The 26,945-nt window shown below is 39.8% G+C and overlaps 3 protein-coding genes and 1 pseudogene across 4 annotated transcripts in view; 1 reads left to right on the top strand and 3 right to left on the bottom strand.

Moving 5' to 3' along the window:
* The window catches only part of LOC110068596 (patched domain-containing protein 3-like), a 34,264-nt gene extending 22,468 nt beyond the window's left edge, over positions 1 to 11,796 (bottom strand). The window contains exon 1 of one of the 2 annotated variants that reach the window (XM_089286319.1): positions 10,861 to 11,796. The gene's annotated coding sequence lies outside the window, so the exon portion shown is untranslated. Of the gene's footprint in view, positions 1 to 1,399; positions 1,528 to 10,860 lie in introns of those variants that run through there. The other variant, XM_089286318.1, reaches the window with a different exon arrangement.
* Positions 11,797 to 11,942: 146 nt separating this feature from the next.
* Positions 11,943 to 26,875, bottom strand: LOC149113728 (17-beta-hydroxysteroid dehydrogenase type 6-like). The gene is made up of 4 exons (XM_089286324.1): positions 25,879 to 26,875; positions 21,463 to 21,645; positions 13,371 to 13,610; positions 11,943 to 12,638 (listed from the first exon to the last, which is right to left on the bottom strand). The coding sequence occupies exons 1-4, from the start codon at positions 26,300 to 26,302 to the stop codon at positions 12,418 to 12,420; spliced, it is 1,068 nt and encodes a 355-aa protein (XP_089142450.1). The 5' UTR covers positions 26,303 to 26,875; the 3' UTR covers positions 11,943 to 12,417.
* LOC149113730 (QRFP-like peptide receptor) lies at positions 14,083 to 18,620 on the bottom strand. The gene has a single exon (XM_089286323.1). It carries the CDS (start codon positions 15,437 to 15,439, stop codon positions 14,306 to 14,308), a length of 1,134 nt encoding a protein of 377 aa, XP_089142449.1. The 5' UTR covers positions 15,440 to 18,620; the 3' UTR covers positions 14,083 to 14,305.
* Positions 18,615 to 19,262, top strand: LOC149113729 (proteinase-activated receptor 2-like; annotated as a pseudogene).
* Positions 26,876 to 26,945: the final 70 nt, after the last annotated feature.

Here is a 26,945-nt window from a genome sequence, read left to right as displayed (position 1 = left end):
TGGCTTAGACTTGTCACAAGCATATTTGTTGCAAGTGAAGAAAAACGACAGAAGAAATTTCAAGTTCAGAGAAAAGTGAGGGAATTTCGTTTTAAGGTTGCTGTGGGTTCTGTCTTGTTTTGTTCCTAAGACTTTGCGTGCATTCGAAGGTTTTCGTTCATCTCTTGAGTGCTTGGGAAGGAAACGGCTAAAACTTCCGTTATTGAAAGGATCCTTAGCGGACAACAAAATATCTAATCATATCAGTAACACTATTGCATAACCCCTCATAAACAACTGTTCAAGAGTTTTGAATTTCCCTACTCGCTTTTTCACTTCGTAAATTGAAACTGCTTTTTCGGTTATTTACTTAATTAATTTTGCGAGTATTCGCAAGTCAGTCTCCCGGTAGTTCTTTTCGTGATTTTTTAGAACGATAGAAGCCCGCAACAAATAGGATCTCCCCAAATCCTTCAAAAATATCCCGAATATATAACATGTCTGCACGCTACGAGGGTCATAGAAAGTGCCTTGAGAAATGCGAAACGGCAGACGATGCCGTAGAGATAAATCGCATTGCAAGCTATGAAGGTCGTTGAAGGTCGCGAGCAATTCAAGTACAGGCAGGCAAGTAAACGCAAAATGTGTGGATGAGATATTTGCCCACTTTTTCGATGCGGAAATTTGCAATCTGATGAGAATTCGACTTGCCTTAAAGTTTGCCTTCAACCGTTTGCGAACTTGTTCTAACATTATCCTATTCTTATTGCTAAAACAGCAAAACGTATTGCAATAGCCTGTCCATTTGGACAGAATCCTTGTATTTTTCAAACCAGACGTAGATAGATAGATAGCGTCAATAATTGTTTACCATTCGTTCTCCCTAATCAAGTTGCACACAAGTCCGTCTGAATCAGCTGCCATCGCTCCAAACAAAGTCGAAGCTATTGCGTTTGAACTAGGGCTAAGAACAATTTGATTACGCCAGTGAGGAAGTTGCGTTACGAAAGCCGAGTTCCTTCTTGAAATAGCTAGAAAATCGGTCGAAAGTTAAGTGGACCTTACTGGTAAGAAGCAAATTTCCGGAAAGCATGGAGCACCCTGCCACAGGGGACAAAGGAAAATTCTCTGTTCTTGTTTGGAACGGAACCGGCGTAAGATCTGATATGTACCGTTTCTCCACTGCGGAAAAATGGAGGAATTGATCTGAACAGGAAGACTTCCGGAACTTCAGGCAAATGTATAAACAAAGCATCCATCGAGTACACCGGCATAGAGTTATGCCGCCATTACGTAAGTTATTGATTTCTCTCATGGAAGACCTCTGTCGTGAACTGCGCCTTGTAGAAATTACGCCAAAATAAAAGCAAAGCTGCGAAAGCGCCATTCTTTTATAATTCTATACTACGACGATACTTACTGAATTTCAAGCAAACTGGGGTGCTTGAGCCGAGCGAGGATTGAATGCTTTCCCAGCTTCCAACAGACCTATCTGAACTCCAAGGTAAACTTATGACGAACTCGAGTTTAATTAGTTTTATTTTGAACCGGAGCTTGAAATACTATCCTTGGCTTTTAGCGAGGTCAACGAGTTGCCCCATTCTCCGAATACTTGTCAGACGCAAACCAGTAGAAAACTGGTTCAGAAATAAATAAAACCCTTTCGACGTCAGTGTATTTATCTTATGACACAAACATGTCAAAATTCTTAAAGAGTCGCATTTGCTTTAATGACACTCAAGGATACCATCTTTATAATTTACATAGCGTCCGGTTTGCTTCCTTTCTTCTGTGAAACATTCCACCCTTTTAAGCTTTCTTTACGCGCGCGATAAATTCGCGTGTCTATCTATGATAAGAAATTTCGCGGGAAAATCTTCGCGGGGAAAAAAACCGGTTTTCTGGGGTCACGCGAACGTGGCACAAGCCGAAACATTTCCTCATAAACCTTGGAGTACAAGGCTAGTGTACATTATTATCTATCAGTATTAAAATCACATGAAAACTGTCCAATGAGTGTCCTCCTTAAAAAAAAACACACACACGAAAACGTAGTCTCAAGGTAAATACCGTAATGATTTAATAGCACTGACAACTTTGGACTTGTTCGTAAACCTTGCGTGTTTTAGCTTCCACATGTCCAGGGGCAACGTCTTTACAATCTGTTGTGCAACAGCGATGTCACGCGAAACATGAAACGTCAACTGCATTCATTGTGTAACCGGTCCAAGCGTAACGCGAACCCGGTTCAAAACGAACAGTAACCTATCTCTTCGATACGCTACCTATTAGTCACAAGTTTGTTCGAGCCTTGGATCGTATTTTGACGAAGCACAGTCCAGCCATGCCGAAACGCTCAAAACGACCACTGTACATATATCCCCGTTTTTAAACACTTTGAACCATTTTTCAAAACATTTTTTAAGTGCCGGCGTCAGCTGAAAAATATCGCACTTTGGACAGTGAAAATATTTTCGCAGTTATAAAGTGCGTTTTGGAGGTTTGGAGGTTTCTTTTCTCTGTTTTCAATACTCGCTATTTTAGCTAGCGGTTCACGAAGTGATTTTAAAATCGCGGTCAGTCCAGTCCTAGGCGCATTTCTCGGAAAGGTGTGGAAGTTACGGCCAATTAAACAGGCTAGACAACGATGGAACTACGTCTTTGAGCTGCATCTAAGAATGTTTTTCTTTCGGGATAATCCAGACCAAGATCAGTGAGCCAAGGTCACTCAGCTCATCTTGCATGCAAATGCACCGATGAATCCCCTCTGGCGAATTAAGGATTGATCGGTTCCTAGATCCTTTGATATAACATGATCCGAGCACTTCGACGTACAGAAATACAATACTAGAACTAAGAATTCCTTGAGTTTACGATTGCCTTGTACTGTAGGACAAATTAAAAGAAATTCTCACTCCGTTTTCTAGGCCCCAAATTATTTAATTTTCTCAGCACTGAAATTCGAAATGCTTCCACCATTACTGTGTTCACCTCTAAACATAAGTCATCTTTCTTGGTAAAGAATATTTTAATTCTTGTGTTTGTGTGCTTTTTTTTTGTCTTCCTTTACTCTTCGCATTTGCGCGTTTAGCTTTGCTTAACTACTTTTAATCCTAAATTATGATCATTTTGTGCACTGATGACAGCTTTTTTATTCTTTTATCAAGTCTGAGTTTGAAAAGAATATAATTTTGTGTGTTGAAAAATTTGTAAATATAACACAATCATATATGTTTTTAACTAAACCGTATAAAATTCTTCCTTTCTCTAAACGGCAAAACTAGCTAAAAACAACCAGACAGGACTAGCCGTATGTTCAACGTTAATAACATTTCTGTGAAAGTTATCTGAGTCATATCAGACTTCAGTGCCAGCAGCTGGTTCCAAAATTACTTCAAGGCCATTCAGACACCAAATACATTCAAAAACAGAAATGTCAAACGCTTTCATGATGTAAGAATATTCACTAGAACATTTTCAGCCTGAAATCGTCAGAAAAATAAGAAGATTCAGCCTCGGCTGCAAAAACAATATTTTATTTAAAAAAAGAGTGCATTTATGAATGGCAAAAAATAAAACTAACTAACTAACACTCCGATCAGGGTGCATCAAAGGATCTAGGAACCTATCCACCTACCCTGGCTAAGGATTGATCGGTTGCTTTGAAACACCACGATCCGACCGATCCTCGTGCAGATCATCCCAAAGGAACGCACCCTTAAATTGTTGAATAGACAATTAACAGACGCCATTGCATGACGCTCACGAGAAAGCGACGAAATCCATTGTTTCATCACGTTTCAGCAGAGAAATCAATTATACAAGGGAGTCCTCGGAGAACTAGAGATCTTGATGATCGTGGTGATAACAAATGCGACGTTTATTGCAAACGAATGCGTAATTAGAACAATTGATTAAGCGGATGTGAGCCCAGAAACTGTTAAATGTTTTGTGTATATTGTTGCATTTCAATGTATTTGTTAGTGATATAGAGGTTACGTTTGTTTGATCTTGCCCTCTAGGGCCGCAATTTAGACAACTAGTGTCTGTGGTCGGCCGTATCAGAGAGGGTCTGTGTTATAGAGGGTAGTTTTATAAAGAATATATGAGCAGATTTGCAGGCACCAAAGGAACTGTCCGTGATACAAAGGTTTCCTTAAAAGTTTAGCCTAAATTTTTCAAGTTCGTCGTTTGGAATCCGTGCTAATCTTCTCAATCCATCCTCGTTTCTTTATGGTTAATATTACCTTTTTGGTGCTTTCTATCTTAGTAAACTACTATTTTCAGGTTTCCTTCAATTTAAAGGCAATTTTGTACGCGGCCAAAACGCCATGACTGAGAGGTTCGACTACTTATACGATTATCCTATCGTAACTTTTTGGTCCGCTCCGGCCGCATTTCAGTCGAGTTTGGTCGAGCCACTACTCGTATGCACGAAACGTAGCCTAGCCAAAATACCAGTGGCGAGACCAAACGAGCGTGATGTGCCGCCGAAGCGTACCAAAAAGATACGATTAGGTATCTACCATACCCAAATTCAACCAAGTGACCATGATATCGCAGGCATATCCAGCATGGCAGGTCAGTGACTTGATTTCGCAAGATATCGGAACAGTGACACTGCTTCCGATTGGCTAATTGCGAATTGAGGTAAAGCTTAGAACTACGCTAAAATTCCAAGTGATAGCAGAGAAATTTCTGAAAATTTAACTGATAAATGAAATTCCTGCACCTCAATCCAGCCAGACCTTCTCATCGGCTAAAGCGTAAAATCGTAAAAGTTTGTCTATAAAAATGTTACTGTTCCAACCACAAATTTACACTCATGAAAATTTTCCATTAAAGTGAGATAGAAGAGCTATACATCTATTTGTTTATTACCGAAAAAGTTTTATGCACAATTTTTTATATTGAACAATTAGATTATTCGCTTTCGATTTCTATCGCGTGATAGTCAACTATCACGGATAGAAATCGAAAGCGAATAATCCAATTGTCTCAGTATATAAATCTACTAGTCGTTCAAACCTTTATCTAAATCTTCTTCACAGATACATTGAAAACGCAAAGACGCGGCCATCATGCGTAGCCGGCGCGGCCAACAAGAAAACGGCATTCGTGATAGAACAACACGAAATTTCTTGTATTTTTCTTATTCCCTTCAAAAGGCACAGCAGTCAGACCCGTATCAGTTAACTAACTCTTTCCAGAACCACTGGAGGGAATCCCGCGCATGCTATGAACGTCGTTGACGATATCTTTGACGATGTAAACATCTCCCAAAGTCATTCAAAACAATCCAAACAACAGATGGTTTTTCAGAACCAAAACAAAAACAATGCTCTAGATAAATTGGATTGATTGCAAGGCCATTTAAGGTCAAGGTGACCAAGCTTAGGCAAGCTATAAAGTCTGAAACGAGACTTTTTTTCCTTTCGATATATGATTTGTGCACGTATACAAGGGACTAGATAGAGGTTTAGCTGAAAGCTGTACGAGAACTGGTTAAAATGTTATCTATAATCTGAGAAATAGCTGACTGACAAGGCCCTACTGAGCGTGGTGAGGTGCGGGGTGGGGGTGGGGTAAGAATGTCTCCCGTCTTCTTTACTATTTCCGAAGGTCGTAGCCCTTTCATAGCTGTCGGAATTTCGTTGTTTTTTCATAAACCTCGATGTTTTAATACCGTGTCGCTTGTCAGAATTTTACCCTCAGAGAGCCTCACTGGTAGCTGAGATCTGAGTCCCATTCGAGCTCATCAGAACCTTGCTGAATACCCGACAAATTGGTTAAAATTGAACTAATAGCCAAGAATATTTTTATAACTTAGATTACATCTTCCCTGTCAAGACCCATGCAGGTCGCATATATTTTTTTGAATTTGGTCTTTTTTTGCTCTTTTTTTTATCTGTGGTAGCGTTTCCCTTTTGAATGAAGTCTTTTCTGCTTGTGGATGTCTTGTCGGCAGTACTCATTGTCAACATACCCATGGGCCAAATATTTTGTAACTAACTCTCTGGACAAAATGACTTAGATCTGATTCGTTGATTGACGCCGTACAAAAAATATATCCACTTTAAAATCAAACTGATATCAAGCCTACTTCCTGAAAGGCAAGTTTCAAAATGTGGAGAGTGTACCACAGCATAAATTCTCCTCTCAGTTTGACAACTTCTACCCAATCCCCACTCCCCTCTCATCCACCGACCCTAAACCACTCACAATAGGCCACTTCCGAGTTGCCTTTTGCCTCTGTGTCAAAACGAGTCTTCGGGCGAAACTATTCATATGGAAATGTGTTCTGCCTACAGGTTCATTTTCATGCAAATCAAACTCATTTTCATCTGAAAGGTTTTGGACGAAGAGGCGTTTTGAAACAGAGGCACAAGGTAACTTTCGATAAACGAAAGGTAACTTCAACGGGGGTGTGAGACACCGTTTCTTACCAATAGAGGGACAACTATTGGCCTGCTCCACGCTACGTTAAAATATGTCGAGGGCTACGCTAACAACTGAATAGTAACTAACAACAGATTCCAATTCATAAAGCCTTAGAAACAGATAGCCCAGCACTTAGGGAATCTATGACATGTCAACCTCTACAAGGGTCATTACGTTCGGCTCTTCCGGTAACTTTAAATAGAATGTTCTTTTGTTATCTAAGATATTTTTACCAGCTTTTATTAAATTGCCATTGTGGACCTCTCGATGACCGTTAAGGCCCAGAGAGACGCAGGCAATATAGTGTGACAATGTTCCTTGCATCTATCACATGTTTTCCCATTTTAATTAGAATATGTGGCAAAATGTTGGTTGGTGCAACAGGGACCAACAGAGTGACAAACGTATGATGTGTTGATATGTTGCGTGCGTTTGTCCTGGCCTTGAGGGTTTTTTCCCTCTTAAATGTACTGTGCTCAGTTATTAGCATATTCAATTGATTAAGCGCCTAGATGTCGTGTGCTATAGCCCATGAAAGGCAACGTAATTAAATATGAAGTCATGAATGCTCTATCTACACGACTATAGCAATAGTGAACATGAATTTTTTGGGGGCCGTCATTTTCACTACTACTTTAGTTGTGTACATTATCTTTCATGTCATTATATCTTTCTCCGTAGTTTAATATTTAACAACTTTCATATATTCTCTTTCGACCGAGTCTTGGGTCATATTTTTGCCATCGTTGCGGAAACTAAACACCTACGTACGGTAAACTTACAGGTTTATTATGAAGGAAACATTGAAGAAAAATGGCTCAAGTCTCGAAATCGGTCATGAGAAAGAAAAAGTATCACAAACAATGTGACTACGAATCTGAGAATTTGTTATGAGACAAGGCCCCACCCGAGTATCATTGGAATGAATTGTAATTTAACCCGAATTTTGGAACAGATTTGCATAAAGTTGTGGCAACTAGCTCAGTTTTGCAATAAATCACACAAAATAAAAGCATGCAAAACGTTGAGAAACCTGAACAGATGTTTCTCTCGACACACGTTGAACAGTCTACTGAGAGGTTCACTAAATTGCGTTGTACTTATCACAGGATTAGCGGAAGTCCATGTTTGTCATCGTTTAGCACGTTTCAAATTACGAAATAAGGACGGGTGAATGTAGATCAGACCCGTTCCTCGAAAGCTGTATCTCAACTTTACTTCACTTAGTTTGAAAGGAAAGTGAATTCATCTTTGCAAAAATGTCGAGATTACGTAACACAGGGTTTGAACCATGTAAAATTAGATGCCTAATAACAAAAGCATAAAGTATTACATACCTTCGGTACCTTCCACGAGGCAAAGCGAGAAGTACAATACAAAGAAGGTTTTGATTTCTTTCCTTATCCTAATAATTCAATAGTATTTTGTTAAAACACAACGCTTGTGCTAAAAACCACCAACTGCTCGACTCAGACAAACTGTGCGCCGCTTGATTGACAAGGTTGTTGTTCGTATGAAGCATAGCCTGGGAACGCAGATGTATTTCCGGCTGTCGCTTGTCTCCGGCGAAAATATCGTCTGCGAACCCGAGCCGGGAAACGATTTCTGTGACGTAGGGATTTTAAGCCAATCACAGTTTAGCTCAAGTAGCCCCAGAACTAGTGCGCGAGGTATTCGCTGCGAGGAGCACTCGAGTTTCATTCTATCATGGAATCTGATTGGCCAAGGAGAAACAAAAGTCATTACGTCACAGAAATCGTTTCCTGGCTCGGGTTCACAGACGTTATTTTCGGCGGAGACAAGCGACAGCCGGAAATACGCCTGCGTTCGCAGGCTATATGAAGCAAAGCGTGATCAATGTGCACTTGAATCTCTAAAATGCTTTCTTGTTTGCCCTCCGTGAAGAACCGATTTTTTGGAGCACACTACTGCCTTGTACAAGAACGTTTCGTGAGAAAGCAGTGGTAGTTGTGAGGAACGTGGTGCTGTGTTTTTCAATAAAGATGACCACGAATTCTATTTCCTGCTTGAATTGTTTGGATGGGAGTGACATATTCTACATTACTTATATTGTTTACATTGTTAGTATCTTTGCTAGCATTTCCATTTTCAACGAAGTCTTTCTGCTTATGGATCACTTGTCAGCAGTACTCATTGTCAACATACCAATGGGCCAAATAATATGTAACTAACTCTCTGGACAAAATGGCTTAAATCTGATTCGTTGATCGACACCGTATAAAAAATATATCCACTTTAAAATCAAACTGATACCAAGATAACTTCCTGAAAGGCAAGTTTCAAAATGTAGAGAGTGTACCACAGCATAAATTCTCCTCCCAGTTTGACAACTTCTCCCCACTCCCCCCTCCCCCCTCATCCACCAACATAACAGTAGGCCAAATAATATGTAATTAACCCTTGGGACAAAATGGCCTAGATCTGATCGGTTGATCGACAGTGTATAAAAAAATATGAATCCAGTTTTGTCAAGCCTATTTCCTCAAAATGTAGAGTGTGCACCAAAGCACAAATTCTCCTCTGCTCTCGATCCCGCGTTTGACAACTTCTCCCCAATTGCAAGTTAACCCGAGTTTTGAAACAAATTTGCAGAAAGTTGTGGCAACTTTAATTTTATCCAACTAAGATATATTTTAATATGTAAATATTGTCCCCAATTAGTTTTTCCTAAAGCTAAATACTCTTTAATTTGACATTTAAATGATGCCTTTCATTCAGTCAAAGAATATTCTTTGATGTTTGAAACCAGTGTGTGCCATTACCTTAAGATTATCAGTCCACGTTTACTACGTATTAAAATCATAGGCTGTGTAAGTTACAACAGAATATTCTTTCTTTGAAGAAACTCCCTTTTAATGCCTAATGCATTAGCGCCGGCTGAAGAAAGTTAATGCCCCGTCCACACTACACCGGAGAAATTTAAAAACGCAGCTTTATTTCTCCGGTTAGGCCTACCGTCCACACTAATCCGTCACGAAAACGGTGGTATTTGAAAATGCTGGCTTTCCGTTTAAGTGTGGAAGGAAAACGTTTTCAAAACGGAGCTTTTCGGAAACGATGAAATCACGATAGTCGTGTAATTTCCCAGCTCGAGTTTTCCTCAAACACAAATCCAAAAATACCGGCGATTGTTGCGTCTTCAAATTTCTCCGGCTTGGTGTGGACTGAAAGCAAAACCAAAGGCTACTAACACTAAACAAAAGTTAAGGGAGTTCTTGGAACTGTTTAAAAACTGACTGGATCTATTAACAGACGTTGTTTTTACTTCTACTAACAGCTACCATTCTACATTAGTTAAAATCACACTAATAACTGAAAATAAAAATAGAATTCACATTGACAAGTTACTGATCCGACAGTTTTCTTGAATGAATTTCCAGTGCGAAACAAAGGCCGTATATGTAATGTAAACTTTAATAAAAAATAAGACTAAGCGCAGCTTTTCAAATTGATCGCCCTTTGAACATTGCTCCGCCTCTGTATGACAGTTTTTTTAACTCTATGTTAACACATGAAAGGCAGAAATCTCCTCCCTTTCAGCAGCCTTGGCATTGCGTTTCATATTTTCAAATTACAAAGGTAAGTACAGCTCATCATTTTTTTTTTCTCAGAGCCGCGTTAAAAATTTTCTTCTCCGTGTTGTTGTAATTTTCCGAATTTACATATGAATATCGAAACTGAACTTCAGCTATCGATCCTGCCAAAATCTAGATGCATTTTTCGTTTGTAATATTAATGAAACAAACCTGCTTAAGTGTCGATCTTGTGCTAGAATCTCATTTACACTCTTTTTTCATATATACGAATATATTTTACAAGAATTTCGAGGGTGAAATATGCGAAATTTACACCTAACGTCTTCCAACATTTAGCATCTTTCAAGAATATGTCGAAGCAATATTATCGCCTCATTACAAAACTGACCGCAAACGGAAAGGCCAGGCGAATACATCAACAGTTGTTCAAGGACCCCATCAAGTCAACACTGTCTTCGACAGAAAGCTCCCGGCTTTCCCTTATTTGAGTCCCGCGGATGATTTTCGTTTGGAGATTTGATTATGTCAGAAGGGAACTTGATTGTACCGGCGAGAGACAAGTCCTGTTTGGGCAATAGCATTTCGACAATAGTATTTGGACAATCAAGGGGGTCTTGCATGCAAGGAAACCGTTTCGGAAATCATGGATTACCCACAAAGGAAATTCTCCGTTTCTTCTAGGAACGGAACCGGTAGCGCAAGATCTGATCTATACCTTCGCTCAGTCAAGTCTTCAAACCTAAAATTTTGGAGGAAACGATTCAGTCGGCAACATCCGATCAGTCTCCCATGTCTCTTGTCGGAATTCCGTCAAAACAAGAATAAATCCCAATCACACTATTGCTCTATAAGTCCCATAACACTAATCTACACTTGTACTTACTGGAATTCAAGCAAATGCTTTTGAACCAAGAGGGTTGATTCTCGCTGGTTTCTAGCTACCAGTCAACGTAAACGAACTGGCGAACCAAGTTTAGCTGCATCAGCTCCTGTCCCGAGCATGAAACAATATCCTTCGTTTTCAGCGGGGTCAAAATGCCTGCCCCCTTCCAAGGATTCTGGCGTTGCTTGTCAAACCTGAATCAGTAGAAATCTAGTTCGTTGTAAAAAAAAACACGAATATTTTCTTTTATTTGTTTATTTATCTTACAACAAGTGCGTGTCAAGATTCTTTTCGAATCCGATTCGTCTGGGAACCTAGACGGTATGTAAACATAGCTGAACATGAAACAGATCTGCTAAGCTTGCATTCGCAGCTAGAATTCCACAATAATTTAATAACTCCGCGCTCAAACTGGTCTGAGAAGCTCTAAGGAGGCCGTTTGAATGAACGCAAACACGAGACGGACTAAAAAGTTTCTTCATAAACCTTTTCTAGTTTGGGGCATCTTAGCTAACAGAGATTATTATCGAATGACTGTGTACCTGAAAAATGGGCTACATTCCATATGATTTATTAAAAGTCTCAAAACTAGCCTGCGAACAGGCTCCAGATGGAAGGGTCTGACCGCACCTGGAAGGACTTGGAAGGGCCGAGAAGAAACTTGTTGAGAGTGATGTGGCCGAGGGGGGACTAGAGAGCCTGTAAACAGGCTAAATTAGAACAGATAGTTTTCGCTTGGACACTATAAGCACAAACAGTGGTATTCGTTACATATTTTTGCCTCGTTAACAACGTTGACCTTTCGGAGTCTTTTCGGAGTCACTTTACTTGATGGTCACTCACTCAACGAATGCAATTTTGTTATTTAACCAGAGATAGGAACAGCACACAAAATATTTCACATCCAATGGAAATACAGTCAAACTCTCCTTACGGACACCTCCAAAAGTAAGGACACTCAGGTCTCGACCTATCCTGTCCGGCGTATCAAAGAGGTTTGACTGTAACGTAACCAGGTTTCAACGCATCTTGCATTTTGACAACAAAGTTAACAGACGTAACACAAGCAAAACAACTGCAAACACCGTGACTGGCAAAAAATTTATTCCTAAAAGGCGAAAGCCTTGCAATGCCGACTGTAATCTTAAGGGCTACGAGCTCTCAAAATTACTTTATCAAACTGGGAACATTGCCAAGACTTAAATATCAGCTTCAAACAGTGCAGGATAAAAATATTGCTTCCAGAAAAGAATACAATGACCGCGACTTGATAATTAATAGTAGCTGGACCGAGTGAAGAACAATTTAGGGTGTTATGGGGCGAGCGATTTCAAACTCAGACAAGCGCGCAGCGCGAGGCCGAATTGATCACGTGACATCTTTGTTGAAACATTTAGAACTTTTTAAACTTTGAACAATGAACATGATGTCATGAGCGCTTTCCTTTATTTTCTTTTTTTTGTTGTTGTTGTTTTGTTGTTTGTTTTTTTGTTGTTGTTGTTTTGTTGTTTTGTTTATGGCCGATTTCTGTGATTTATTCTTAATCGAGGCGTTGAATTACTTGTTCCGTAGCGGTGCTGGGAGCCTAAATACCAAGCATCTGAGGATAAAGTCGGCCACCACTGTTGGCAACCAAGTGATTGGTCCAAAGAAAAACCGCGCGTCATAACCGAGCAGATAGCGGTCACGTGGTGACTGTGACATCAGCGCATCAACAACAGCGTCAACGACTTGATATGTTCGGGTTGACAACGGAAAGGAAGTGAAAAACGTGATTCCTGGAAAAGATAACAGCACCATTGTGAGAGGCAGATCGTTAAGTTTTTGACAGAGGGAGAGGTGGTTGAGTGGTTGAGCCATTATCAAAGGAAGGAAACCTCTGAACGAATCATACTACGCGTGCCACGAGAAAAATATATCTGTTGAAAATTTCAACAGTTTTTTGTTTGTTTTGGCACAATCTGCATTCTGTTGAATGTCCTATAAGCAGACACACTCGAGACCTACAAATTTGTCCCCTCGTGGGACGTTAGAAATGTAGACTTTGTATGTGGTTGGGACAATGTCCCATGTCCGCCTGCCGGAGGTGTCCAGAGGCTAAGGATCTACTGTATTTTGATCGTCGTGGTTTTTCGCCTCGATCCCGGATCGACATTACTGCACATTGTCTACCTGGGTCTCTGATTCACACTCAGTTGAATGAAAATGAGCAACAGAGAGAAGATAACTTTCATCACGATTTCATGGTTTGCCACCGGGCTTCGTCCTCGGGAATGGTTCGGCTGAGTAGCTGGAGGTATTAATCACGCGCGTTCTTTGGTTTCGCGCGCGCGTCACCTTCGTTCCCAGAGTCTCTCTTCTTCTCGGCCCCTGGAGCGAGAAAGAGAGACCCCCTCTGAACGAGGTTGCGCATGCGTCTGAGGATCTGTCACGGAATTTAAAGTGGCACTCGTACAAAAAGTCACGCCTGTAATGCAGGCTTGTAAATGTCACGTAAGGATATCACTTACCTTTTTCCAAGTAATCCCTTCCATATTCTTTCTTTAGTTCTTCACTCAAGTCATCCCAGCCTTGTCTCACCTGTTTCTCTGTGTTACGAGGTTCACTAATTTGAGTCTGGAATGCCCCGGGTTCCATAAGGCTCACTTTTATCCCCCAGGGATATATCTCTCGCCGGAGTGCGTCCGAAAAGGCTTCCACGCCATATTTACTGGCAGCGTAAGCTCCGTAAAAGTTACAAGAAAGTCGACCTATGGCAATGATCGAATAGAAATAACATTGAAAGGATTTTAATTTCAAGATTTCAATGCTTAAAATCCGAGACGTACGAATACATTATTACACACAACAAGCGATCAATAAAGATACCCATTCCCTGAGGGCTGCCAGGTGAGAGGGAGCGGATTCTCCCACGGTCTGTGGGAGACACCAGGATTTTGGTTTTCTCTCATAATAACCATGACGGCGTTTCGATATCTGATCTTAGTAAGCATAGATTGGATAGATTTTGGCCACATTTCCACGCGTCGTATTCTCTTTTTGGTGTTTAGAAATGTGCTCAAACACTGTCTTACGTGTTTGATACATTACTTCTCAAACTCATTAAAAATTCATCAAGTTTAAACAAAAAAAATCATGACTGTGACGGTGTTTGGATATCTGATCTTAATTAGCGTAGATTACGATTTTATTTCTCTGTTTTCTCCTTAGTTTTAGTTTCGATTGAGAAGATATATCAAACACTCAAGACAGTGTTTGACCACATTTTCAAATACTTCGAAGTTCGTCAAAAATACTCCGCTGCGCGTCCTATTTTCAACTCTCTTCTCGGTGTTTGGAAATGTGGTCAAACATGGTCTTTCGTGTTTCATATATTACTTCAAGAAGACATGTCAACGTTTTTATCCATCGCGGTATCTTTTAGGGTTGTCTATGAAATGCATCTCTATAAAGCAGTATCGAATGCGTCTTTGTAGTTTTCTGTGTCCTTCAAAACTCGTCCACAATTTTCTCCGGGAAGATTTTTCACTCCTTGCAGAGTAACTTGCTCGCGTTTCGCCGCCATGTTATCCGACGCTTTTGTGCAGGGACATAAAATGTTTTGTAATCCAAAGCGATAACTTTCAACAAACGACAGACGAATTATTGGATTGACCATGGAAGACAAAGAATACACAAAACTCGCTAGACTAAAAAACAGTCTTCGAGAGGCACAAGACGAACTCCAGTAAGGTGCGAAATATAGCAATGTCGATGGGATAACGCAAATATACAATAGCATGATAACAGCTATTCGAATCGCTTGTCTTCGTTTCTTTTCAGAATGCCTTTGTAGATTTTGTACGGTGTCAGAGAGGATTCCATCCTGCCTTTTTAAAGCGATTGCTATCGCAGTGTACAAAACGGTTATTACAACTAACGGAGCGATAAAAAACACAAATAATTGTGCAAACAAAAATGCCGCCGAAACATCTGAGTTGTAGACTGAATCGCCTGTAAAGCTGCAAAACGCGTTTTTGTTGTCGTTTACCGCAACATCTGAAATTATCAGCGATGGTGAGTTAAAAAAGCCTGCAAAAATCCAAGCAGAAACGATGGCCGTTGTGCGAATGTTCGGTGAAATAAGACCAAGTTTTATTGGGAAAACGACGACAACAAATCTATCAATTGCTATCCACACCAAGCTTTGAACAGAAACACGGATGGTCACAGAGCTCGAGAAATAAAACAACTTGCAAAACCAAGATCCTAAGATTCCACTGACGCGCCATTGCCATAAATCAGCTACCAATTGAGTCATACTGACAGGGATAACAATCACTGGGAAAAGTAGATCTGACGCAGCCATGTTCACGATGAAATAGTTACTTGTTTTGCGTAAATCTTGATGTTTGTAGACGATGGTGACTATAAAGATGTTACCTAAGAAACGGCCCATCAAAATAACACAATACATGAAAATGTAAGAAATTCCCTCCGCAGTCGAACTAAGAACATGGGGACCGCATGACGTGTTGGGTTGGCCCAGTGCAGTTTCGTTGGTAACTACAAAAATTGTGGTGGTGTTTCTCAATGACATGATCTACTCCTTAATTTTCAAGTATTGCTGTTGCTAGCGCTGTAGAAGCACACCCTTATATATTTGACCTGATGTACTTCGTCAGTCGCAATCAATCGGAAATGAATTTTAATTTCGTTGCTCCAGACACTTACATTAGAGACCAATGCAATTAATTTTACATTTTGCATTCGTATTAAAGAAAGAAATTAGTGAAAGGTTTCACAATAGATAATACAGATTTTATTAGGGTAAAATGCCAATTTGCCACATCAGAGATTATGTCTCTGCAAAAACATTGTAAATCTCTCCAATCGCAAACGCATTATCATGTTTGCTCATTCGACAAATTTACGACAGGTGAATAAGAAATTTCAAAGTCCAAATCTATTATTTCGACCTCCTGTTGTTAAAAGCCCTATATATAAAGAGAGACCGTGTAATTATTATTATTATTACTATTATCAGTATTATCATGATTATTATTATTATTATTATTATTATTTTCTTTTTTCTTTTCTTTTTTTTTTTTTTTACAAAAACGGTGTTTCCTTCACCCCATCGAGAGGAAGAAACTTCAAATTAAAAGCAATTGAACTCAATTAAAACTTCAACTATACAAAAGAGCTTCCTTGCTGGCATAGAGTTAAAATAACACGACAAAATGCTTTTCGATTGAAAGCGCATACTTTTTGATGTGTTCTCGCCTATTGTTCATACTACAACGGTCGAAAACGTTCATCGTTTTCATTTGAAACGCATGGTTTACATTTCAAAATAGTATCCATAGTGTAGACAAGAAAACGGACTCCTGTATTAGTGTGGCGAAAACGGAGGCTTTCGAAAACGCTGACGTTATTCACATCATTGCGCATGTGCAAATAACAGTGGGGTTTCGTGTTTTCTCATTTAAGAAATAGAAACACTATTTTTAACCAATCAGCGCGCGTAAATTCTTAGGACTGTTTTCTGAAACATTTTAGCTTCGTCATGGTTTTAGTGTGGACGAAGAAAACGCTGCGAAAACGGTAGTATGGACGTGGGAGCGTTTTCGGCGAAAACACGTCGTCGGAAACGTATCGTTTTGAAAACGCATTAGTGTGGGCGGGACCTTAGCTAAAATCTGCTTTCAAAAACATTTCGTCGTGTTATTTGAACTCTATGTCAACAAGGAGACTCTTTTGTTACTGAAGTTTTAATTAAGTTCAATTGCTTTTATTTTGAAGTTACGTCCTCTCTAAGAGGTGAGGAAATTACGTTTTTGTAAAAGATAGACAAAAAGTAATAAGTACACGGTCTGTCTCTACATATGTGGCTTTTAACAACAAGAAACCGAAAAAATAGGTTTTGGACTTTGAAATTTCATATTCCACCCGCTGTTAATATGTCGAATGAGCAAACACGACGATGAGTTCGCGATTGCAGAGCTTTACGATGTATTTGCAGAGACATTAACTCTGATGTGGTATATTGGCATTCTACCCAAATGAAATCTGTATAATCTATTGTAAAGCAATGAAACCTGTCACTGATTACTTTCTTCAATACGAATACAAAATAAAAAATTATTTGCATTGTTTTCTAATGTAAGCGTCTGAGGCAGCAAAATTATTCAAAATTCATTTCCGATTGATTGCGACTGACGAAGTGTCTCAGGTCAAATTATATAAGGGTGTGTTTCTAAAGCGCCAGCACCGACAATACTTGAAAGTTGAGGAGTAGATCATGTCATTGAGAAATAGCACCACAATCCCTGTAATTGCCAACGAAACTGCACTGGGCCAACTCAACACGTCATGCAGTCCCCATGTTCTTCATACAACTGCAGAGAGAATTTCTTTCATTTCTATGTATTGTTTTATTTTGATGGGCGGTTTCTTCGGAAACATGATCATAATCATCATCGTCTACAAGCATCGAAATTTACGAAAAACAATTAATTATTTCATCGTGAACATGGCTGTGTCAGATCTACTTTTCCCTCTGATCGTAATCCCTGTGAATAATGCTACATTGGGGGGCGTAAGGGGGTCCGAAAACCGCAAAACCGCGTAAAAAAACGTAAAAAACCGCAATACCGCGTGGAAATTTACCAAAATACCGAAACCGTAGTTACAAATGTGCTACGGTACCGCCATCATTACTTCTAGTTCGCCATTCCATTAGAAATAGGACCTTATTTAGTTTGATAAAAGTGTAGGTTAATGTTAATCAACGTATGATCATCGCACTCATAAAATAATACTGTAATATTATAACTGAACTTATCATCACGCACTCTGACGAGTATCGACGACTTTTATGACTCCGTACTGAAAAGGTCAATCATTGACACACGTCCGTGGCACTGACTTCGTTATGCTGCTGTGGAACTAACATAAGAGCGCTCGCGTACGCACGAATACTGCTGAGTTACCCAATTGAAAAAATTCGATGTTTACGGCTTCAGCACTGGAAACCACTCGAATGTTACACAACGCAAGCTTTCCTCGAGTTTTTTTTTTTTTGGTGAAAATTCGTCAAGATGATAGTTTTCAAGCTCAAATATCCCGAATACGAGTTCGGAACACCCATTTTATGTCGCAATTCGACTGAATCAACCTTAAATTTCATTTAAAATATTTCCAAGAAGAATTTTGAGTAACCCGAAGACAACGTAGTCAGCCCCATGAAGTGTTCAGTAAAGCAAACGATTGTTGAAGCGTCGTAACTCTTCCGAAGCGAGTTCTTGCTCCTAGAAGAAACGTCGCCGAGCTTCCAATCTCTCCTTGAAGTAACATCATCTCGTCCCGACCATCCTCATAACCACTTCTTCTTGCTCGGCAGACATTGTCCCGCACGAGGCCACGGCAAATACTGTAAGAAAATCTGAGCGAAAGATTCCCAGCCCGGAAAGTGAACAAGTCGACGTATCATTGGATAAAATGGTTAATCATACCAATTATTAACTGGAAAAAGTGGAAATTACAAACAACAAAGCTTGCTTACACAACAATGGTCCCTTGCAAAACATAAACAAGAGATCAAAAGTCATCGGAAGCGTCAGGATCCGAGTAATAACTGTCATAACTGGAAAGCGGAGACGGCTGCAGACTTTTTTTACCGATTACCGCGATCCAAAATTTATGAAAACCACAAACCACTTAGTCTTATAAAACCGCAATACCGCAGTTTAAAATAAAGATTTCCGTAAAACCGCACCAAAAATAACGCAAAACCGCATCACCGCAAACCCTTACGCCCCCCTCTGGTACACGACAACAAAAACGCGTTTTGCAACTTCACAGGCGATTCAGTCGGCACCCCAGATGTTTCGGACGCATTTTTGTTTGCACAATTATTTGTGTTTTTTATCGCTCCGTTAGTTGGAATAACCGTTTTGTACACTGCGACAGCAATCGCTTTAAAAAGGCAGAATAGAACTCTCACTGACAACGCACAAAATCTGCAAAGGCATTCTGAAAAGAAACAAAGACAAGCGATTCGATTGGCTGTTATAAGCGTAGCGCTGTTTTATATTTGCGTTATTCCATCGACATTGCTATACTTCGTGTCTTTCTGGGGTTTTTCTTGTGTCTCTCAAAAACTGTATTTTAGTCTGGCGAGTTTTGTGTTTTCTTTCTCTTCTATGGTCAATCCAATAATTTGTCTGTCGTTTGTCGAAAGTTATCGCCGTGGATTACAAAACATTTTATGTCCCTGCACGAAAGCGCCGGACAACATAACGGCGAAACGCTAGCAAGTTACTCTACAAGGAGTGAAAAATGTTTCCGGAGAAAACTGTGGACGAGTTTTGAAAGACACAGAAAACTACAAAGAAACATTCTATACTGCTATGTAGAAAAAGTTCTGAGACGACCCTTAAAGATTTCGCAATGGACAGAAACGCTGGCATGACCTCTTGAAGTAACTGACATATCAAACACGAAAGACCGTGTTTGACAACATTTCCAAACAGTTGTTACAGGGCATTTTACAAGAATTTGTTACTTTTAAATGATTGAGCCGATTCCAAGAAATCTCTATGCTCAAGACGAGATAACATTAAATTGTTCTCCATCCAAGAAGAGAATGATAAAGATACCGAAGAAGTCTTTCGAGATTGCTTGGAACTAGTGCTAGATTACCATGACGCCCGATCTGTTGAAATTCAACGAGTACATTCGTCTCAACCGAGGGGTCCACGGTCGATACTCCGAAGAGGGATGGCTCCTCGAGAGAACCGGCTATCATATCAAATGTTCCACCACTTTCTTTAGTAGACAGTATTCAAGGAAAACCTTGATACATGCGATGGCACACCGAGCGAGCTCCAAGCGGTTTACGAAGACACAGGCGGCCCAAGCTCTCAATGTTATCCTTTTTTTTTTTTCCTTTTTATGCGAACGTTCAGGCTAACGTGACATATGACATGTACTATCACATAACGACCGAATTTGACCACGCGAAACATGACTCCCGCCTTGCAGTATATGGAGGTGTTGTGTTACAACGGTTTGAATTTATAAAGGTTTGTATGGGAATGCAACGGCTTTGCTTGAAAAGCCAATTATTCTTATATTTTGTGAATAAAATCTACTTACCCTGTTGCTGTGTTGTATTCTTTGTTGTTTGCCAGCTCCTCGGGCCGATCTAACGCGATTTCAGCGAGTTATCGTTCTGTGGGTTTCCATTTTAGTAGTGGAAACCCACAGAACGATAACTCGCTGAAATCACGTTAGATCGGCCCGAGGAGCTGGCAAACAACAAAGAATACAACACAGCAACAGGGTAAGTAGATTTTATTCACAAAATATAAGAATAATTGGCTTTTCAAGCAAAGCCGTTGCATTCCCATACAAACCTTCATAAATTCAAACCGTTGTAACACAACACCTCCATATACTGCAAGGCGGGAGTCATGTTTCGCGTGGTCAAATTCGGTCGTTATGTAATAGTACATGCCATATGTCACGTTAGCCTGAACATTGGCATAAAAAGGAAAAAAAAAAAGGATAACATTAAGAGCTTGGGCCGCCTGTGACGAAGAATGCTTGATTCCAGACCTCGCACCAGAAGATCGCGTATTCAAAATTCAAAATGGCCGCCACAGAACAGAAGACTTGTCAGTAACAGGTAAGATTATCTTTCACTCATCCTATATTTTGGTGCAACAGCCCTGTGACTTAAACTCTCCTTCCCCTGTCAGTTTTAGAACTATGATGCTGCTCCCTAAATTCAAATTGTCTGATGTACATCCTTAACCCTTTGAAATGGGAGTTCTACAGGGCTGAATTCAAAGAGTACTGAAGAAAAAAAAGAAAAAATACTCGAAGAGCTGAAATACACAAGAGGAAACACAAGTAAACAAGGAGCAGTCAGCTCATTAACTTGAGTTTCTCAGTTGCAAAGCAGTTCAACAATTCTGGCTGACATGTAGTCAAATAAACTTTTAAAACCTTTTGCTGTCATGCAGCACTCAGGGGCTTTCCCCTAGGGTCCACCCCTGGGCAGCAAAGGCACCAGCAGGGATTTAGGGATATTTGCCAAGATTTATCAGATGATTTCTGCCTGAGGGTGTGAAGGGAATATCACTTTTGTCTTATGGTTATTGAACCCTGGAGCCAGACCTTCAGGTTTTGTAATACATGCAGTTATGAGGTCATCATTCAACAGTCTCAAAATTTGGGATGGGATATGCTTTTAATGCATTTTGTGTACAAGTCATCTTATATTGGATTGAACCGGTAGATTTGGATGATCACATTTGCAAGACTAACCAAAACTCACACACATAATTTTTAAATTTCACTGTAATAAGTCAGACACCTCTTTCCCATCCATTTCTTTGTTTGTTTGCATCCGGTTTGTACATAATCATTTCAAGGCCAAATGAAAATCACTCAAAATCACAAGTTTGTGCCCATGAGGTAGGGAAATGTCTGAATTTGTTTGTTTCACTAGCCCTGTAAGGGTATTTGATGAGGTTTGATTGCGTGTTTAGTGGTCCCTAAGGAAGCCACTTATCGATACATTAATTTTCCTTTCTATTGTATAACCCTTACCAGCGACACTTGAGAAATTCACAACTCGTCCTTGTGCCTTTTTCAGCAGGGGCAGGAAGGTTTTAGTGACATCAATCATTCCCCACAGGTTTACGTCTGCAGTGCGTTTAAAGATGTCCATCGACGTCCATTCAATGGGAAGCAAGTAAAGAATTCCAGCATTATTTACCAGGCCCCACAATCCTGCCATTCCAAGAAAGGAACACATACATGAGTTCAGAAATCTAAAGTTGATCATATAAATCTATTATTCTTAACTTGCTAACAACATAAACGGCAAAGCCAGCGAATTCAGAATAGTTTAGACAGGACATTTCTCATCAATTTCCTTTGTTTGTGTCCTCGATGTCTCACTGCCAAGCTGAATTTTTATATATTGAAAACAGTTGGCTTTTTGCCCCCTCTGGGGAGGGGGTACTTCAATGGCACAGTACTTAGCACAATTTATGTTAATTTGTATGATAGATCAATTCAACGATAGACTATTTGAGAAAAACTACTTTGGAGTTTTGTTCTTCAGTCAAATCAAATCAATCAACCTCAGAAACAACACCAACAGCAGCGTTTTAAATGGTTTAGTATTAAATATTTCGCGACACTGTAAATAATTAACCGCGCGGCCATGGGCCGAGTGCGGTTCTAGGTTTACCTGTGGTTTTTTTTTTTTTTTTTAACCACGCGGCCATGGGCCAAGCGCGGTTCTAGGTTTACCTGTGGTTTATTATTAACCGCGTGGCCATGGGCCGAGCGCGGTTCTAGGTTTACCCGTGGTTTTTTTTTTTTTTTTTGTCGGTGACCAGACGCAGACCTCCGCTCGGCCAAATTCCGAGTCACGCAACGTGTGATGTTTTTTCCGCCAGAAGCTGTTAAAACATTAATACACGGATAATTTTACGGATATTGTTTCCTTTGTTGTGGGTAAAATATATTTTCTTTTGGTTTTATCGAAGCGTTGGATTCAAAGAGAATAATAAATACGCTAAAAAAAGGTATTACGTCAGCCATGGAATGCGTTGACGTTGCAGCTTTCACTTTCGCTACGTGACTAATAAGATCGTGTTTACTTTGGAAGTTTTTTTCGCCAGAAGTGACGGTCATCAATTTATTTGCAAGTTTGCGAGTATTTCTTGTGGTTTTAGGCAAATGAAGTAAATTCTTTGCCTCTTTCATCGCAGCGAGTTCATAGATTGGAAGGAAAATGAAATATTTGCAAGCCAAGCAAAGAACATGTCAGGACATGCAATGATTACGTCATTGGTAGGGAAATAACCACCGTACTAAAGATAGCCGTCGATAACGCAATTCTTGAATTATGTGACTCGTGTGACTTCTTTGCTAGCCCTTTACTCAAGGAAAAAATTAAATTTAAACTTGACTCTTAAGAAAGAAAGCTGTTGTTAATAGTGTTCGTATCTTCATGCCCATACATATCCCAAAGAAAGTTCCAGATTAACACTATTACGTCATCAGAGATTTTGCAACGGCTACGACTGATGGTGCAATAGTACAGTCTGTGTTGATCAAGTGATGTGATGTCTACAGTAATCAATGAATCATCAAGGATTACTTTCGAATGTGCACTGCGTTGCGACTGTAGTGCTAAGAAAACAGTTAAATTTTAAAAGCGCGGTTTTAAGATCTAACAGATCTTCTTGTTAACCGCGCGGCCATGGGCCGAGCGCGGTTCATGTTCTACCCGTGGTTTATTTTTTTTTTTATTTTTTTTTTGTCTGCTACCAGACCCAACCTCCCTGTCGGCCAAATTTCGAGTCACGCAACGTGTTATGTTCATTCGCCAAAAGCTGTTGAAACATTAATACACGGACAATTTTACGGATATTGTTTTCTTTATTGTGTGTAAAATATATTTTCTTTTGGTTTTATCGAAGCGTTGGATTCCAAGGGAATAATAAATGCGTCAAGAAAAGGTATTACGTCAGCCATGGAATGCGCTGACGTTGCAGCTTTCACTTTCGCTACGTGACAAATAAGATCATGTTTACTTTGGAAGTTTATTTCGCCAGAAGCGACGGTCATTAATTTATTTGTAATTTTGCGAGTATTTTTTGCGGTTTTAGGCAAATGAAGTAAATCCTTTGACTGTTTCATCGCAGCGAGTTCATAGATCGGAAAGAAAATTAAATGTTTGGAAGCCAAGCAAAGAACGTGTCAGAACGTGCAAAGATTACGTCATTGATAGGGAAATAACCACCGTACTAAAGATAGCCATAGATAACACAATTCTTGAATTATGTGACTCGTGTGACTTCTTCGCTAACCCTTAACTCAAGGGAAAAAAACAATTAAATTTAATCGTGACTTCAAAGAAAGAAAGCGGTTTGTAATAGTGTTCGTATCTTCATGCCCATACATATCCCGAAGAAACTTCCAGATTAAGACTATTACGTCATCGGAGATGTCACAATGGCTACGACTCATGGTGCGATAATAGAGTTTATGTTGATCAAGTGCTGTGATGTCTACAGTAATCAATGAATCATCAAAGATTGCTTTGGAATATGCACTGCGTTGCAACTGTAGTACTAAGAAAACAGTTAAATTTTAAAAGCGCGGTTATAAGATCTAACAGATCTTCTTGTTTTTTTTTTTTTTCTGTCGGTGACCAGACGCAGACCTCCGCTCGGCCAAACTTTGAGTCACGCAACGTGTGATGTTTTTCCGCCAGAAGCTGTTAAAACATAAATACACGGACAATTTTACGGATATTGTTTTCTTTTTGTGGGTAAAATATATTTTCTTTCGTTTTATCAAAGCGTTGGATTTAAAGGGAATAATAAATACGCTGAAAAAAGGTATTACGTCAGCCATGGAATGCGCTGACGTTGCAGCTTTCACTTTTGCTACGTGACAAATAAGATCGTGTTTACTTTACAAGTTTATTTCGGCAGAAGCGACGGTCATTAATTTATTTGTAATTTTGCGAGTATTTCTTGTGGTTTTAGGCAAATGAAGTAAATCCTTTGACTGTTACATCGCCGTGAGTTCATAGATCGGAAGGAAAATGAAATATTTGCAAGCCAAGCAAAGAACGTGTCAGAACGTGCAAAGATTACGTCATTGATAGGGAAATAACCACCGTAGTAAAGATAGCCGTAGATAACGCAATTCTTGAATTATGTGACTCGTGTGACTTCTTTGCTAACCCTTAACTCAAGGGAAAAAAACAATTAAATTTAATCGTGACTTTAAAGAAAGAAAGCGGTTTGTAATAGTGTTCGTATCTTCATGCCATACATATCCCGAAGAAAGTTCTAGATTAAGACTATTACGTCATCGGAGATGTCACAACGGCTACGACTCATGGTGCGATAATAGAGTTTGTGTTGATTAAGTGCTGTGATGTCTACAGTAATCAATGAATCATCAAAGATTGCTTTGGAATATGCACTGCGTTGCGACTGTAGTACTAAGAAAACAGTTAAATTTTAAAAGCGCGGTTATAAGATCTAACAGATATTCTTGTTTTTTGTCGGTGACCAGACGCAGATCACCGCTCGGCCAAACTTTGAGTCACGCAACGTGTGATGTTTTTCCGCCAGAAGCTGTTAAAACATAAATACACGGACAATTTTACGGATATTGTTTTCTATTTTGTGGGTAAAATATATTTTCTTTTCGTTTTATCAAAGCGTTGGATTTAAAGGGAATAATAAATACGCTGAAAAAAGGTATTACGTCAGCCATGGAATGCGCTGACGTTGCAGCTTTCACTTTCGCTACGTGACAGATAAGATCGTCTTTACTTTGCAAGTTTATTTCGGCAGAAGCGACGGTCATTAATTTATTTGTAATTTTGCGAGTGTTTCTTGTGGGTTTTAGGCAAATGAAGTAAATCCTTTGATTATTTCATCGCAGCGAGTTCACAGATCGGAAGGAAAATCAAATATTTGCAAGCCAGGCAAAGAACGTGTCAGAACGTGCAAAGACTACGTCATTGATAGGGAAATAACCACCATACTAAAGATAGCCGTAGATAACGCAATTCTTGAATTATGTGACTCGTGTGACTTCTTTGCTAACCCTTAACTCAAGGGAAAATAACAATTAAATTTAATCGTGACTTTAAAGAAAGAAAGCGGTTTGTAATAGTGTTCGTATCTTCATGCCATACATATCCCGAAGAAAGTTCCAGATTAAGACTATTACGTCATCGGAGATGTCACAACGGCTACGACTGATGGTGTGATAATAGAGTTTGTGTTGATCAAGTGCTGTGATGTCTACAGTAATCAACGAATCATCAAAGATTGCTTTGGAATATGCACTGCGTTGCGACTGTAGTACTAAGAAAACAGTTAAATTTTAAAAGCGCGGTTATAAGATCTAACAGATCTTCTTGTTATGCTCGCTCGTGCATATATTAACGGAATTAAATTTGAATATATTTGCAAATACCTGAGTCACAGAGAATTTGTCGTTTGACCTCCTCGTAGACATCTTTAATCTGCTGCGAGTTTGTCACATCCATCTGGAATGTTTTCAGTTTGTCACTCGTCACTGATCTTAAACTCTCTTCTCCTTCTTTCGTTAAACAAGTCGCCAACACACGAACTCCCATCTTGTCCAGTCGAATGGCGGTTTCTCGACCGAAGCCCGAGTCACAGCCCGTAATGAGAACAAACTTTTCTTTGATATCAACCTTCGATCGCGGAATCAATTGCTTTAGAACATAGATTGCGAAAAACCCGATCAGAACTGGAATGAACCAACTTGTCGTTGTGGAGCTTTCAGGATCCATGCTGCTTGTCTTAGTTGTGTAACGTAACGCCAGTGATGCATATTTATCATGTTTGTTTGGGTCGTCACGCAACGATTGCATGCCAATCCCGTTCACAGAGCCCGCGATTTGTTTGTATGCTGGAAGGGGTGGATTTAGGGGGGTGGACTGGGTGGCTAGCCGGACTCCCTCTTATGAAAAGGGTTGTGACTATTATGGCAGAAATAAAGGAGAACACTCTGGACAGATACCTCATTGTTATTACAAGTAATTTCAGTTTCTCTAGCTAAAATGGTGATAGAAATACGTTTAACAGTTACATAAATGAGAAACCATAAACTGCAAGGGACCGCATACGATAAACGCTGCCAACGTAGGATCTACAAGAGATCTACAAGAGATCTACAAGAGCCTTGCAGTCTATTGCTTAACAGTTACACCACTGACCAAGAGTGACGAGAGCCCGCATCTCGCGAGATATGCATGCCCCATTAAATCTGCAGCTACGCCCTCTCGAAAAATCCTGGATCCGCCTTAGGCCAAGGCTACAGCAGAGATTGCAAATTCAGGATCTACTACACACAAGAGTCACAAGTAAATGCTCATCAACAGCCTCTCACAGCTCTCCTCCATAGTCAAAGAAACGCAACGCAGCGCTTTCTGTACATACGCGAGCTAAGTAACGATCCAAGAAGCTACCGTCTTAGGAAAGAGTCGGTAGAATTTAATGCCCGGTAGAGTCAGA

This window comes from Orbicella faveolata, unplaced genomic scaffold, assembly GCF_042242905.1.
Source record: "Orbicella faveolata isolate gen_17 unplaced genomic scaffold, um_ofav_v1 contig_14, whole genome shotgun sequence".
NCBI lineage: Eukaryota > Metazoa > Cnidaria > Anthozoa > Scleractinia > Merulinidae > Orbicella > Orbicella faveolata.
The sequence above is the reverse complement of the archived record's forward strand: the minus strand, read 5'-3'. Positions and strand labels throughout refer to the sequence as shown.